The sequence below is a fragment of the Stomoxys calcitrans genome, chromosome 4 (genome assembly GCF_963082655.1).
Source record: "Stomoxys calcitrans chromosome 4, idStoCalc2.1, whole genome shotgun sequence".
NCBI classification, from domain to species: Eukaryota; Metazoa; Arthropoda; class Insecta; order Diptera; family Muscidae; genus Stomoxys; species Stomoxys calcitrans.
The window spans coordinates 163156032-163173030 of record NC_081555.1 but is presented as its reverse complement, the minus strand read 5'-3'; the positions used below and the strand labels follow the sequence as shown (position 1 = coordinate 163173030).

The following is a 16999-nucleotide window of genomic DNA, read 5'->3' as shown; positions in this document are numbered from 1 at the left end:
AGAGGGAGAGAAAATCCGTTATTTATCCCATTCACAATACGAAGCGTCTTAGGGTTGCCATATGGCAACACAAAACTTGTGTTGAGTGTTTGCAATTATCTAACTGTGAAATTGTAACCGTTCGACAATGTGGTGCGAAGCTGCATGTTTTTGGCTTATGTTCTGGTATTTATACACTATACCACTACTGTGGTACAGGGTATTATAACTTAGTGAATTAGTTTGTAACACCCAAAAGGAAGAGAGATAAACCCATTGATAAGCATACCGATCGACTCAGAACCACTTTCTGATTTGATTTTGCTATGTCCATCTGTCTGTCTGTCTGTTCATGTTCATTTGTGTACAAACTACAGGTCACAATTTTCATCCGATCGTCTTAAAATTGGTATGGGCATGTTTTTTGGGCTAGAGACGAAGCCTATTGAAATTGGAAAAAAATCGGTTCAGATTTGGATATAGCTCCCATATATATGTTCGTCCGATTTGCAGTAATAATGCAATAAAATGGTCATTTGTTAACCGATTCTCTTGAAATTTGTTTGGAAGGATTTTCTCTTGACTCTCGGTACCGCTGGTGAATTTCATGGAAATCGGTTCAGATTTAGATATAGCTCTCATATATATATATATATCGCCCTATTTTCACTCCTAGAGCCACTGCAAGTGCATTTATTGACCAATCTTTTGAAAATTTTGTACAACGCTTTCCTCGCCGACATCCACAATGTTTACATATAAATCCATCCCATTTGTTTTATTTCAAAATAATTCAAGTGCAAACTGAAATAATTAGGACGAGTTTTTAGTAGAAGCCTTGGTGTGTACTTGTTTTATTTTTCGTGCCGTTACAGCTCTGCTCATCTATCACCATTTTTGTAGGTATTCCTTTCGGCCTTCCGTATAACATATGCAAAACTGGCCTGCATTGAAAACATGGAAGATTTGAGATCCACACCTACTGCGTAATAAGTCATATGGCGGCCCAAAAAGTAATGATTAATTACTTCAGGAGATATCTCGATTAGGAGGAGGCAATCGGGCAATTGCTTTGTTTTTGTCCCGGTCTAGAAAAGCACATGTTTTCCATGTTGGGGAGGCGGATGATTTTGCAGTTGTACCTTAAGAAGGTCTTCTCAGATACGACCAAATTGCGGCCTCTAGACGATCAAGAAGTAAAATCAGGAGATCGGTTAATATGAAAGCCATATCAGCTTATAGACCGATTCAGACCGTATTTAGCACCTATGTTAGAGGTTATAAAGACAGCCACTGTGTAAAATTTGTGAATTACGCCCTCTAAAGGCTCAAGAAGTAAAATCTGATGATCGGTTTATATGGCAATATAAACAAGTTATGAACCTATTTAAACCATACTAAGCACAGTTGTTGAAAGCCATAACAAAACACCTCATACAAAATTTCGGACAAATCGTATAAGAATTCTGCCAACTAGAGGCTCATTAAGTCAAGATCCGAGATTGGTTTATATGAGAAAATTGCAAATTTTGGCCGTGAACATACCACAGGGGCAAATTTCTCACATATCAATGAGTGCAGTCCGATTTAAGTTTAAGTCCAAAGATAGAGGGCCTAATTTTTATGCCCTCCATCTTATTCCGTTTATTCCGTTTTTAACACCTTGAAATATTTGTCCAAGACCCCAATAATAGTTATTATACCCACCACCATAGGATGGAGGTATACTAATCTAGTCATTCTGTTTGTAACATCTCGAAATATTCACCTTAGACCCATAAAGTATATATATTCTTGATCGTCTCAACGTTCTGAGTCAATCTAGCCATTTCCGTCCGTTCGTTCGCCCGTCTATCGAAATCACGATAGCGGTCGAACACGTATAGCTAGTCGCTTGAAATTTTACAGAGATACTTAGGTTAGGTTAGGTCAAAAAGGGGGTGCAGATATTAATCCGCCCCATGCCACTATGGACATACACCTAAGCCAGTAATCGGCTTGTTGTGCGCTCTAAAAACTAGAAAATAACCTCTAAAAAGAAAATTTTAAGTTAGGAATTTCGTGCTACTTACAAAATCCTTAATTGTTTTCAATACCACTCCCCTATTGTTTTTTTTGACTTCCAACATCTCTGCGACTAAGATGGGGTGCGTCCAGAGGGATCTGGAACTGAGTCGAGTGGGTCTGGCTGGGCAGTTAAACAGGTGGCGTGTGTCGTGTGATCCCTGGCCACAATCGGGACATACATCTTGCACGTCGGCATCAATCCCTGTCCTGTAGGAGCTGAGGCGGATGCATCTGCCGGAACATAATCGAGCCAGAACCACTCTGGTTTGCCAGGGGAGGTCAATTTCTTCAGGTGCAATGGGAGGCGGTCGTTCTCCAAGGACTATACTCACCCGGTAGCCATTTACCGCATCTGCTACCGTGTCTGCATTATTGTTGTCTAGACCTGCTTGATATGCCGCTTGATCTAGAGATTCTCTCTTGTAGCGCTGAACCTCACGTCAAGATCATGTAGACCTTCCCTTAGGCTTCTGGGCGGTGGATATCTTTCCACAAGATGGTGATTTGGATGGTCTCTGCAATAACAGCACAAAAGGTATTACTTAGACAGAATGTAGTTATGTCTACGCATGGGTAGAACCTTTGTCTCCTGATGGAGGTGGAGGTCGCAGTTTGGAGGGCGGCATTGTGACAGATCTGAATATAATTCCATTGCGTGTTACAAAGTTAACGAGACCACACAGGCGCTGCATAACATACCACAGACCGGCCAATTGCTTTGTATGTTGTTAACAAAGTTTAATTGTCTGCACCCCAAGTGCTGCCGGCAAGTGACTTGAGGACCTGGTTTCTACTTTTGACTTTATCGCAAATTGCTGTGGCATGTGGGGAGAATGTGTAAGAGCTGTCAAATGTGACGCCAAGTATTTTGGGGCACTTGATGATCGGAATCATTTCTCCATCGACCATCACAGTCAGCTCGCGATACACCTCACGCGTATTTGTAGTGAACAATGTGGCTGAAGATTTGGTGGCAGATTTCTTGATTTGGTGGCAGATTTCTTGCAGCGAAATATTAGACAAGTTCGTTGAAGTAGACGTTCAACCCATCGCAGATGTCAATAATGGGTGGGGGCCTGATGCCATGATCGTACAATCGTTCGCATATGATACGATTTCTATGCCGTCTGGAGGAATGGAGGATAGGTAGAGGTGGAATGGAGGATAGGTAGAGGTTCGGATTAGAGCTGGCAAAATATCGATGGCACTACCGATATTTAATTTTTTGGCTAAATATCGATAGATATTTTTCCGATGGATACAAAAATAAGCCATGCGACTCTGAATGTATCCTTTAAGATGCATTGCGCCTATAGAGGGCGCAATTTTCATCCAACAAGGCTAACATTTGTTAAAATGATTTCTCTCATTTTATTATTATTAATCTTGGTTTTATTTGGTCTGACCATTGGTATTGCTTCTATATAAATCGATCTCCTGATTTTTAGTTCTCATTTTCGTTTGATATATAAGAGATAGGAAAATAACGACTGTGTCGATATTTATTATTAAACTATAGAAAATATCGAATGTTGCGATTATCGAGCCAGCTCTAGTTTCGTTCGGACCACAAGTCCGCTCCGCGGTATTTGAAGACATTTTCCATGAAAATTGAATTTCTACGAAATTTTCGATAAAATCGGAATTTTTACGAATTCTTGCATCTCAGATCATTGAGCTCGTCTCGAAAGAGAAAAAAACAAAGATTGTAAAATTTAATGATCTTCGCCCTAACAGGCAAAAAAAAACTTGAAATATTAAAAATTCGGCAAAGTCCGGCCAGGATTCGAACCTGGGCACACGGAACAACAGCGAGAGCCATTGCCGTTGTCTTAGCGTTCGAAGCCATCAAAACAACTTTCAACAGATGCATAAAATCATGCGTAGTACGGAAGAAGTGTAATTTGTCACAGAAAAAATGTCTGTCATTACAAAAAATACATGTATTGGGAAAAGTACAGCTAATAATCAGGGTTGTCGAGCTTGGTTAATGTGGTAATTGTATCATAGATGCGTTTTCGCTATTAATACGATTCAAATACAACATACAAAAGCACGGCCCTTGAAGCCATCACACCTAATATGGTTAAAAAGTCTTCTAACGTCAAAGACGAACCGCGTCCCATAGTGGTTGGTGTGTGTTGCTATCTTTGGCTTTCCTTTTCCATTTGCATCTCCGATCATTGAGCTCGTCTCGAAAGAGAACAAACAAAGATTGTAAATTTTAATGATCTTTGCCCTAACAGGCAAAAAAAAACTTGAAAAATGAAAATCAATTTCTTAAAAATTTTCTATGAAAATTAATTTTCGTTAGAATTTTCTATGTTTCGGCGAAAATTTTTATGAAAATCAAATTTCGGCGAAAAATTTCCATGAAAATCAAAATTTGGCGAAATTTTCTATGACAAAAGTTTTGAAAAATTTTTTTTTAACATTAACATTCGACGAATTTTTCTATTAAGATCAAATATCGGAAAAATTTCCATGAAAATGGCGAAACTTTCGTGATTTTTCGAACATCTTTCAGCTCGAGTTCATATTTAATGCTCAGGTGATCAAAAATAGCATAGCAAAGAGCTACAAAAAAATTGAGCAAGTGTGTGTGTTATTATTCAAAACGCTTAGACTGGCTAGTGTATCATGTTTCTGTTACGCCATGCAACTTCATCAGCACTTTGGTCAAATTGATTAAGATGCCCTACATACCCAAAGACTATTGAATACGGTGTAGAGCACGCTTTTGTTTTGAAACAGGGCTCAATAAGTCTTCCAACTCTCTTAAGCGCCACAAGAGGGAAAAAAGCCTTACTTTCCACTATTCCGATACAAACTAATCATCAATTGTAAGATCAACAACATTACCAAACTCGTTTTGTTGTGCACTTGAACATTCTTTGAATGTCACTGCAAGTGATTTTTTGTCCTTATGCTGGCGGCAGTTTTGAGGTACTATACCATGTTAAAGCTTCTCCGCAAAGAGGTGTCGCACTGCGGCATGGCGTTCGGACTAAAATTGGCAAAATACCGATAATCGCAACATTGAATATTTTCGATATTTTTAATAGTAAATATCGATAGTATCGATCACCATCACCTATATACTAAATTTCCCATGAACATTCCATTTAGGAACAGGGTATACTTCTCTCATATAAATGAGTGCAGCCCGATTAATGTTTTAAGCTCAATGACAAGGGGCCTCGTTTTTTATGGCGAGACCGAACGGCGTGCTGCATAGCGACACCACTTGGTAGAGAAGTTTTAACATGGCAGGATACCTCACACAGCATTAGTAAGGCAATAACCACCGCTGAAAAATTGTCTGATGTTCGCGTCGAGACTTGAACCCAGGCTCTCGGCGTCATAGGCGGATATGCTAACTTCTGCGCCACGGTGGCCCCCACCTATATTTCAAACGAAAATAGGAAGTAAAAATAGTAAGGCAATAACCACCGCTGAAAAATTGTCTGATGTTCGCGCCGAGACTTGAACCCAAGCTCTCGGCGTCATAGGCGGATGTGCTAATTTCTGCGCCACGGTGGCCCCCACCTATATTTCAAACGAAAATAGGAAGTAAAAATAGGAGATCGATTTATATAGAAGCAATATCTGTACGTAGACCGAATAAAACCAAATTTAATAATGTCAGTTGGAAGTCGTGAAATTTTAGCCCAATCAGATGGAAATTGCGCCCTCTGTTGACGTAATGCATCTTATAGGACACATTCAGTATTGGATTGTAAATTAATGTTTAATTTTGAAAAAATTTGAACTTTGCCGATAGTATCGATAGGAAAAAAAGATAAAATATCGATAGTGCCATCGATATTTTGCCAGCTGTAGTTCGGACTCGGTTATAGAAAGGATATTTTTATCATTAAGTTGAAAAGTGAATGGGACAGCAATCATTGATTTGTGAGAAGTTTTTCCCAGTTCCTTAATGGAATGTTAATGGGCAAATTTGCATTTGCTTAACTGTGAACACCACACAGGCTGAAACTTTGAGCTCCAATCTGTGTGGTGGTCATATGTAGTTATCACGAGAAGCTCAGCTGAGAGCTCCGCGTCCGCAGGTTGCTGATAATAGGGCGCTTCGTATACGGAGTGGCTGCAACTGCAGTCGTGGACAATCAGCGGTATCGAGTGGAGAGTCTCAGTGAGATACCGGGCGGCACCGGCTCTTGCTTAAATACGGAGTGCATATGATACTCCATATGACAAGGCGAGTTTTTTGCCCTTCAAATAACCAATGGCCATTACGTTCACGCAGCGATCGGTCCTATGGACCGGAACGGTCCATAGCCACATGCAATGTGGCTACAACACCAACTACGACGATGACAACCTTTAGACGAAAGAAAATAAAAAATATACTATATGACTTAGTCTAATTTAAACACCGGTCTAGTTCACAAAATGTAGATTTCAAAAAGGTTTATTGGACAGATTTCCTTTGTCAAATAAACCTATATTGAGGCTTCAAAAATTGTGTGAATACGGTCTTAAGTGTATTAACAAAATTGTTGTTGTTGTTGTTGTAGCAGTGTGTTCTACCTTGAGGCGGCAACCCTTGCCGATGAAGAACTCTATCGGGTCAATCCGATACGTACAACCGGCTACCATAATTACTACAAAATAGTAATTATGTGTAGCATAGTTTAAGGCGTAATATAAAAGTTATTTTTCCCTTCAACAGATTAAGCTTAGATTTAATAAACAACTTAAGATCTGCTAAGAATATTATTAACACATATTTTTAGAAGTTCCTTTTCCTGCTGTTTGTATGTTATATGTATAAATAACCTCCTTGACATAAAAATATTTGAAACTTTCCCCCTCCCCACACAGCCGATGTCATGCGTAACTTGGGTGCTGCTCACATTATTGCCATTGATGTGGGTTCACAAGACGACACTGACCTCACCAATTATGGCGACGATTTGTCTGGTTGGTGGCTGTTGTATAAAAAATGGAATCCATTTACTTCACCGGTAAAAGTTCCCGATTTGCCTGATATACAATCGAGATTGGCTTATGTTTCTTGTGTCAGACAATTGGAGGTATGTATAGAAATTTTCTAAAAAAAAAACAATAACAATTCAAATTTTACTTTTCCTCCTCTTCCGCCTTTAAGGAAGTGAAAAACTCCGATTATTGTGAATACATACGGCCACCCATAGACAAATATAAAACTTTGGCCTTTGGCAGTTTCGATGAGATTCGTGACGTGGGCTATGTTTATGGCAAAAATTATTTTGAAACTATGGCCAAGGCTGGACGTTTGGGTCGTTTCAATCAATGGTTTAATAAGGAACCACCTAAAAAAGATAACCATGCATCGTTGAGCGAGTACACCTTCATTGATTTGGCCCAAATTGTGTGTAAATTGCCCGATTTGGATCATCCCCTGCATGCAGTGGATCATCACCATCATAATTATTTTTATAGTGAAGATGAGGATTATGATGGTTATATTTCGGAACCATCCATATATAATAGGGTAAGTTTATTTTTCTCCTAGGAAAGATTTTTTTTGCTCAGATTCATTTAAATTTTTTTTTCTTTTTTTTTCACTCATTTTCAGAATCAAATAAAAATGAAACGCACTGGTACATCTCTGTCCTTATCCGAAAATGAAATGGATTCTGATATAGAGGTTGATCTCACTCTGGCCATAAGGGAACGACAAAATATTAAAACGCGCAGCACACCTCCCACACCTGTTAACTTGCCACGAACAATAGGCAGCCTTATTGATGACATCGATGGTGGAGGTGGGGGTGGTGGTAGTGGTAGTGGCCATGCACTAAATAATTCATATGCTCAACTAACGCCCGATGATGATGAGGATCAACCGCTACACATGGGTCAACTGGGCTCAAAAGCTAGCGAAGCTGCCACCTTTGTAACGCATCAATTGAAAGAAGACAACGAGAACGGTCATAGCAGCAGCGGGGATAGTTCCAAAATTATCAACAGCGAAGAAATCAGCACAACAGCCAAGGCATCCTCATAACGCTTAGTGTTAGGTTAGAGAGTTCAGTTTATTTCTTAAGATCAACCACACGCACTACAACATAGTTTTCATTTTGAAGAAATTCATTCTTAAGAGACTGGGAAGTTAAAATCGATGTCCTAAGTTTTTATTAAAAAAATTAAATTTTATTTTTTTTTTGTTTTGTTTTGGTCTCAATACTTAGACTATTTTTGTTGTTGCTGGTTGTAGAAGGTCTCAAAGCTGGAACTAGATAGACAGTCAATACAGACAGCATAAGCAAAGAACTGATAAAACAAATTTTGTTTTTTTGTTTTTAATATTTAATTGCCATTATTAATCAAGAAAAGCGAGAAAAAACAAAAACAATATCCATGCAACCAAACAGAAATTGTTAAACAATTTTCAAATATTTTCTCTGTTAATTTCTAGTTTTGTAAGTTTAAGCTCTTTAGTTGATAGGTTACGATTTTTTTTTTTTAATTATTACGATTACCATTTGACAGAGGTTTTTAGTTTGTAAGAAACAGCTACACTTCTTATTTCGATCCCTCCCCCCGTCTACCTACTATCTTCCTAATCTCTTCTATTTCTAATGCTATATATTTTTTATACTGTGTACATAAGAATTGTTAAGTAAATAATTATTAAAAAATAATAAAAAAAAAAATCAAAGGATATCAATGCACAAGATACAAATTAGAAACTTCAAATGAAGACAGAAGTGGAAGCCGGAAGCAGAAGAATACAAAACGTGACACGAAAACACTCTTTGCTCTTTTGTAAGTAGCTTAAGCAGGAAATACTTATTAAAGTTTAAATAAAATTATATAATTTTCAAATTGCGATAATACGACATGAAAGAAAAAATTGCATTTTACTTTTCTCTGTTGACAAAAAACTCTTAAAACGAAAATAATTCAAGGAAACGGAAATTGCTGAGAATTTTTCCCGAAACGTGTTCCTTCGATCCATCTTTCTAATAGCTAAATTATTGACTAAATCTTCTCAGAAGGTATGCCACAATTTCAAGAGCCGCGATGAACATCTTTGATTGAGTAGCAATGGCTCTGCATACAAACAAGTGACGTGTGGAATATACAAATGGAATGTACATCTCGCTCATTAGCATCATGTCTACCCCAGTGGAAATTATAAGACTGGCAGAACATAGTTGGGGTTGAAATGCTTTGGTTTGCCGGGGAGTGTAAACTTCTTGAGGTCTTATGGGCGGTGGATGGTCTTCAAGACTGTCATTCACTTGGTTGTGAATGCTATTTAGACCCCGCTGATACGCTTCATGACCTAGAGTCTCTATTTTTTAACTCTGAACTTTCGGATTTAGATCAAGAAGATCATAGCTGACCGCTCCAGGCCGTGGTTGTCAAGGTTCTATCTAGACACCACATAACTATCTTCTCACTGGATGCACATTTGTCTTGTCTGACTGTTGCTAGTAAATCACACAGGCTGGAACTTTGAGCTCCGATCTGTGTGGTGTTCATTGTTATCTCGAGAAGCTTCGCTGCGACCTACCGGGCGCGTCCATAGGTTGCGGATAGCGGAATGCTCTATACGAAGTAGCTGCAATTGCGGTCGCGGACAATCAGCGGTATCGAGCTCAGAGTCTCAGTGAGACACCGGGCGGCACCAGCTCTTGTACAAATACTAAGTGCTCGATATGACCAGACGGATTATTGGCACCTTCAAATAACCAATGGCCACTCTGTTCTCGCGGCGATCGGTCCTTTGGACCGGAACGAGCTTGCTCACCTACAGGAACTTGACGAAGATCACCACCTCCACATGAAAATGTGGCTACAATAACCCGTCGTAGTTCGTAGAACAGCATTGTAGTAGGTCGGAATTTTATTCCACTTTGTGTTCTCCAATTGACGAGTGCATACTATTGGGTCCGAGTCTATACTAACGGCACGTGAATTGAGGGCCTTTTTTATGTGACACCAAGTATTTTGGAATAGTTGATGATCGGAATCGTTACGCCATGTACAATCACATTCAATTGCCGGTTTGTAACCCAACGTATCATCGTATCGGCCCGAAGCCATTATCGTACTTTCCTCTTAACCATTGGAATGGGTTAGTAGAGTACACTAGTCAACTCTTCAGTGAAGTACTACCTCTCTCAGATGTACGTGGTACTAAGAAGAAATTCCTAGAAACCAGTAGCATCTCACATGTCCCGAAGCCAGAGTCTTCATTGCTTGGTGCGTATATCATGACAGTTAAATCGGGACGATGCATTGGGACCAAATCATATCCAGTGTCAGCCAGGCAGCTATTTCAGTTTATGAACCGATTCGAACCATAATTAAAACATCTTTTGGGAGTCATAACAAAATATTTTAAGCCAAATTTCAGCAAAATCGGATAAGAATTGTGCTCTCTAGAAGCCCACAAAAATCAAGACCCAAGATCGGTTTATATGGCAACTGTATCAGGTTATGAACCGATTTGAACCATACTTAGCACAGTTATTGGAAGTGATACGAAAACACCACGTGCAAATTTTCAGCCAAATCGAATAAGATTTGCGCCCTCTATATGCTCAAGAAGTCAAAACCCAAGATCGGTTTATATGGCAGCTATATCAAAATATGGATCGATTTAAACCATACTAAGGACAGTTGTTGGAAGTGATACCAAAACACTACATGCAAAATTTTAGTTAAATCGAACAAGAATTGCGCCCTCTAGAGGCTCAAGAAGTCAAGACCCAATATCGGTTTATAAGGCAGCTATATCAAAATATGGACCGATTTAAACCATACTTAGCTAAGTTATTGGAAGTCATAACAAAACAGCTCATGCAAAATTTCAACTAAATTGGACAGGAATTGCGCCCTCTAGAGGCTCAAGAAGCTATATCAAAACATGGACCGATTTGACCCTTTCACAATCCCAACTGACCTACACTAATCTCCTTATATATAAAATTCAATTTGTGTTTGTTTGTTTGTTCCGTATAGACTCAAAAACGGCTGAACCGATTACTATAAAATTTTCACAGATTGTGTAGGTTGATCTGGAAGGAAACATAGGCTATATCATTTTTTGAGGGGGGGCGGATCCTCCCCCTTGCCCTAAAAGTACTACCCAAAAATAAAAGTGGACCGATCGGGACAATATGGGATTCAAATGAAAGGTATTCAAGAGTAGAGTACAAATTTCATAATAAAAGATGAGTCCAAGTACCTGGGGGTACCCCAGCCCCAAAACCCCTTAAAATAGGTTTATTTGACGATCATGACAATATGGGACTCAAATGAAAGGTATTTTGGAGTAGATTACGAATATGGTCAGGAAGTAGGAATACCCTTTATAATTTCTTGATAACGGAAGGGGGCGTACCCTCCACCGTTACCCTAAAAACACCACCCAAAATCAAAAGTGGACCGATAAGGACAGTATGGGTATCAAATGAAAAGTTTGCGGGAGTAGATAACGAATGTGGCATACAAATTCATGTCGATGTATAAGGGGTCACCCCACCCCCACAAACACGCTCAAAATCGGCACATTAGCCAATCATGGATATAAAAGACTCGGTTTGTTTGTTCCGTATAGACTGAAAAACGGCAGAACCGATTTTCTTAAAAACACAACCCAAAACCAAAAGTGGACCGATCGGGACAATATAGGTATCAAATGAAAGGTAGAGAGTAGAATACGAATATGGTATTAAAATTTGAGTCTAAGTACCCATCGGGACGCCTCAACCCCAAAACTCCCCTAAAGAGACATATTGTACGTTTATTTCAATATGGGGCTCAAATGAAAGGTATTCGGGAGTAGATTTCGAATCAGATCGAAGTATAGGGGGTCAGGCCAACCCTCAAAAACGCCTTTAGACCCATTATGACTATATGATACTTGGCTGAACAGATTGTCTTAAAATTTTCATAGATTGTGTACATTTGTCTGGAAAGAAACATAGGCTATATAATTTTTAGATATTGAGTGGAGGCGGACCCTCCCCCTTACCACACAAATGCCACCCATATCCGAAAGTGGTCCGATGGACACAATAAGGGTATCAAATGAGAGGTATTGGCGACCAGAAAACGAATATGGTATTAAAATTTGGGTGCAAGTACCCAGCGGGCCCTATACACCGCTTTGTCCGATGTTCTCGCCAGGATTCGAACGCTTTCAGCGTCATAGGCTACAATGGCACGACTTCGATATCCGCTTTCAGGGCGAAGTGTCCCCACCCTAAAATGATATTAGAGAGTTAAAGAAGGCGCAGTGGAGCGGGCCCGTTTCGGCTAGTAAGATATATCTGTGCAAAATTTTGAGCGTCTAGCTTTACTTCTTCGTGCTTTCAACAGACAGACATGGCTAGATCGACTTAAATTGTCATGAGATCAAGAATAGATATACTTAGACGCATTTTTCCAGGAGTAACAAACAGAATGACGAAATTAGTATACCGTATCCTAGGTGGAGGGTAAAAAAAGGTAGACGAAGTGGTTAATATCTACCGTTTGAGATGAAGAAGCCGTCTGCCAGCCTGCAATGAAAAAGTTGGCTGGATTTTCTAAATATCCCTACCAAGGATCGCGTTCTGCAAGTTTTCCCAATAATTTTTACGTATTTAAATTCTTTTATACCAAATTTGATATGGATGTTGGGATTTGCTTAAAATTTATTCAATTTGCCCTGCAGAAGTTGAAGTCAAAGTCCTTCTTGGGATGTTAGTAGAAAAAATTTAAACATCAAATGATCCTCTTTGACCTATTTACAAAGACTGGCGACCTACATTAAGAAGAAGTATTATTTTTATTAAATTGTTATTTATTTCTAAAAAAAATAATTCGTATAGTACTGGGAAATAAATGACGCAAATATTTTTAATCCATTTATTATTTAATGTTTAGGTTTCTCATCACTTTGAAGTTCGCTGGACTCTTCATAAGAGCCTGAAGTTGCCAAACTTTCCATTGGTGATGTATCAGCATCCATTTGTGGTGGCTTAGAAGACAAACGATGGATCATATCAGAACTGGAACTCTGATCAAAATGTGAAGGGAATAGTAGATAAGTGGAAGAGTGGCCCGGAATTTGCAAAAATGTTGCATCTGATGCCACATTTTGTTCTTTAATATCTGGTGAAACTCCGGATGATAATGGTAAGTTATTTATAATTCTTTTAAGATTTGACTCTATAGATGATTGGGAGTTAAAGCTTGTTGCTGCGGAAGCTTTTTTCGTTTCATCCCAAAGCTTGGTTTTAGCTTCCAGAACGCTTGAGGATTGAGTTTTTTGATTTATTTTTGCACCTGTTATAGCGTAGGGCATATTGGGCTTTATCAGTCTAAAATTTGAGGTTCCAAAATATTTTTGCAAAAATTTATGAGTTCGTTCTATGCGTTCTTGTTGGCGCTCCAAACGGAGGCGTTCAAAGGGATCGGACTCGGAGTTGGTGTTATCTGTAAACAACGATTTTAGAAAAGAAAACTACCAAGGAGGCAAAGGAGGTAACAGCTACAAACCACTTTCAGGTAATGCATGATTCTGATCTCGTTGGCATACTTCTTCTTCAAGCATGGTGTTCTCCTCTTCTACTAGCTCAACATCATCTGCAACCATTGTCTTTTCCTCTTCTTGAATCTCAAAATCTTCCTTTTCTGATATTGATTCTAAGACTATGGCCTTTAGGGCTTTGTTATCGCTTTTAAAGTCTGCGAACTCTTCCTCATGACTTAACGTGGTTCTGTAAGATGTGACATTCTCCACACTTTCTATATCCGATAAAGAATTGGCCATTGACAATGAATCGGCGAAAGTTTCTTTGTTCTGCTCCTTCTCTTCCAAATATTGTGTAAACCTTTGAAAAGCTGCATTGAATAGTTCACTGCGTAAACTTAGTAAGGATTCCAGACGGGGCTTTGAATTGCCCTTTGTACTATTGGAAATCTAAAAAACATTTTTTCAGATTTCTTGAGTATTGCAGCATCAGGTTTTACTCACATTCACTACGGAGAGTTCCGATGATTCCGAAACATCATATTTAGCAGTAGAAGGTTGTGGGGGATGTTCTCTTGTCACTTCAGAATCATAGGGAAGTTCACTGGGATAAACTTCGTCCCAATACTGATCTTTCACCAATTCCGGATGTTCGTGGTGCATTTCATCGACAATAAGGTATGAGACTTGAAGATTGCGATCAATCATCCAGTTAACCTTTTTTTAAAAAAAGCTCAGTAGTAAATATGTAGTAAACGTGTATGTCAATAAAGAAAAGAGAAAATTAAAAAAAAATGTTTAAGAGAACAATCTAAAGAGAAAATTTAATGAAATTATTTCTAAAGAGAAAATTTCAATGAAATTTTTTCTAAAGAGAAAATTTCAATGAAATTTTTTCTAAAGAGAAAATTTCAATGAAATTTTTTCTAAAGAGAAAATTTCAATGAAATTTTTTCTAAAGAGAAAATTTCAATGAAATTTTTTCTAAAGAGAAAATTTCAATGAAATTTTTTCTAAAGAGAAAATTTCAATAAAATTTTTTCTAAAGAGAAAATTTCAATGAAATTTTTTCTTAAGAGAAAATTTCAATGAAATTTTTTCTAAAGAGAAAATTTCTATGAAATTTTTTCTAAATAGAAAATTTCTATGACATTTTTTCTAAAGAGAAAATTTCAATGAAATTTTTTTCTTAAGAGAAAATTTCAATCAAATATTTTCTAAAAAGAAAATTTCAATGAATTTTTTTCTAAAGAGTAAATTTCAATGACATTTTTTCTAAAGAGAAAATTTCAATGACATTTTTTCTAAAGAGAAAATTTCGATGACATTTTTTCTAAGGAAAAAATTTCGATGACATTTTTTCTAAAGAGAAAATTTCAATGACAATTTTTCTAAAGAGAAAACAGCAATGAAAAATTTTCCAAAGAGAAAATTTTAACGACAAGTAAAAAGTAAAAATTCAATGAAATTTTTTCTAAAGAAAAAATTTCCATGAAAAAATGAATTTTTTTCTAAAGAGAAAATTTCAATGAATTTTTTTCTAAAGAGAAAATTTCAATGAAATTTTTTCTAAAGAGAAAATTGTAATGGAATTTTTTCTATAAGAAAAATTTCAATGATTTTTTTTCTAAAGGGAAAATTTCAATGAAATTTTTTTCTAAAAAAGAAATTTCAATGAAATTTTTCTGAAGAGAAAATTTTAATGAAATATTTTCTAAAGAGAAAATTTTAATGAAATTTTCTCTAAAGAGAAAAATTTTCTCAAAAAAAAAATCATTAAAATTTTCTCTTTGGAAAATATTTATAAATTTTTCTCTTTAGAAAAAAATTCATTGAAATTTTCTCTTTAGAAAAAAATTTCATTATATTTTCTCTTTGAATATTTTTTGGGTAAAAAATTTCATTGAAATTTTCTCTTCAGAAAAAAATTCATTGAAATTTTTCTTTTTAGAAAAAATTCCATTGCAATTTTCTCTTTAGAAAAAATCCATTGAAATTTTCTCTTTAGAAAAAAATTCATTGAAATTTTCTCTTTAGAAAAAAATTCATTGAAATTTTCTCTTTAGAAAAAAATTTCATTTAAATTTTCTCTTTTGAAAAAATGTCATCAAAAACATTTGATGAATAGGGAAAGAATTTTATTGGCACTTTTTTTTAAAAGAAATTTTAACAAAATTCTTTTAAAAGTTTTAGCTAATTTTAATTTGGTAAGATTTACAAATTTTTTTAAAGAGAAAATTTTAATAATTTTTTTTTTATATCTCAATTTCTTTCTTACTTCAAAATCATCATCATCCTCTCCAAAAGGATTTATCAGTGTCTCAGCCACCTTTAGCCAGCCCATGTAGAAAAAGAACTGTAACATTATAAAAAGCGGCATGTAAAAATCCAAACCCTCATAGGTATCTTTCTTAAACTCCGTCCACTGATGGGCCAAAAGGCTACAGACACAAAACGAATACACCGCTATGGTCACCACTTGAGTGTAGACCAATGGAATGCTTATGAAGTCATAGTACATTAAAATTCCACAACGTCCACGAAAATGATTCAATTCATCTATAATGGTCTTAACGGCAAAATCATCGCGTATAAGACCTTCTTTGCGAGCCCGTGTTATTACACTAGCTGCCCATATGATGGGCAACCAATGTTTGGGATACTTGGGAAAGGCAATATCCATGGACTCGATGATTTTCTTTTCATTTTCCAATAAAAATCCGGCCTCCACTAGATTCTTCAATTTGGGAAATCGTTTCTTGACACAAGGGGATATCATGGTAAAGACCATGGTGAGACATAGGCAGACATAACGCATGACGGTGCGACGTATAACACGTCCTCTCTCATCTTGGCCATGAACATGAGCACTGACATAGACCGCCACTGAATCGGGCCAAGGTATGGTGATATACTGCTCCCACCAGCGAGCCATAACCAAATTGACATAGAATCCCAAGACAAAGGAAAGAGGGATGAGACTGCTATAGCTGGCGCAGTAATAGACCACACTTTCAAAGGCCCTTTGTGGATGGGGCAAAGAGAAGTTTTTAATTTTATTTTTTAGGTCTTATTGTTACACTTACTTTTTTGAGTCTGTGTCTAGTAGGTACAGATAAATCAAATTTATGCTGTAGTAGAGGAATAGGAAGAGCAACAAATCCATCCATACCAATTTATAAATGCTGCCCTTCCATCTGCAGTTAATGGAGAAAAATTAAATAACAAAAATTCTCTCTCTTTGATATTCGCACTTTTTTTTGGTTGGTTTACCTGCCCAAGAGTTTGATGAAGCAACCAAATTTCTTGCATGTGGCCACTTCGGCGGTATATGTTATGGTCATATTTGAAAATCTTTTGAAGATTTCTAAAATATTTTGTAATAAGAATTGAAGATTATTTAGATGATCAAAATTCTTACATTTAAAGTGTCAAATGTCAATATGATAGAAAATTTTATTCTATCTT

General features: G+C 37.1%; 2 protein-coding genes across 5 annotated transcripts in view; one reads left to right on the top strand and one right to left on the bottom strand.

Annotated features, from left to right (window-relative positions):
- LOC106087269 (neuropathy target esterase sws) overlaps positions 1-8897 on the top strand; it is a 42989-nt gene extending 34092 nt beyond the window's left edge. For all 3 annotated transcript variants that reach the window (XM_013252276.2, XM_013252262.2, XM_013252268.2), the window contains 3 exons: positions 6895-7106; positions 7181-7546; positions 7631-8897. In XM_013252276.2, the coding sequence (XP_013107730.2) occupies positions 6895-7106; positions 7181-7546; positions 7631-8062 (1010 nt within the window). In that variant the 3' untranslated portion in view covers positions 8063-8897. The remainder of the gene's footprint in view (positions 1-6894; positions 7107-7180; positions 7547-7630) is intronic.
- Positions 8898-12821: 3924 nt separating this feature from the next.
- On the bottom strand, positions 12822-16999 carry LOC106086928 (bestrophin-2-like). Of its 2 annotated transcripts, XM_013251753.2 has the most exons (7): positions 16953-16999; positions 16805-16898; positions 16618-16728; positions 15810-16554; positions 14036-14248; positions 13558-13981; positions 12822-13494 (listed from the first exon to the last, which is right to left on the bottom strand). In XM_013251753.2, the coding sequence occupies exons 2-7, from the start codon at positions 16873-16875 to the stop codon at positions 12932-12934; spliced, it is 2127 nt and encodes a 708-aa protein (XP_013107207.2). In that variant the 5' UTR covers positions 16876-16898; positions 16953-16999; the 3' UTR covers positions 12822-12931. The 2 variants fall into 2 exon arrangements, with proteins under 2 accessions (XP_013107207.2, XP_013107200.2); XM_013251746.2 differs by lacking the exon at positions 16953-16999 and having other exon boundaries at positions 16805-16929.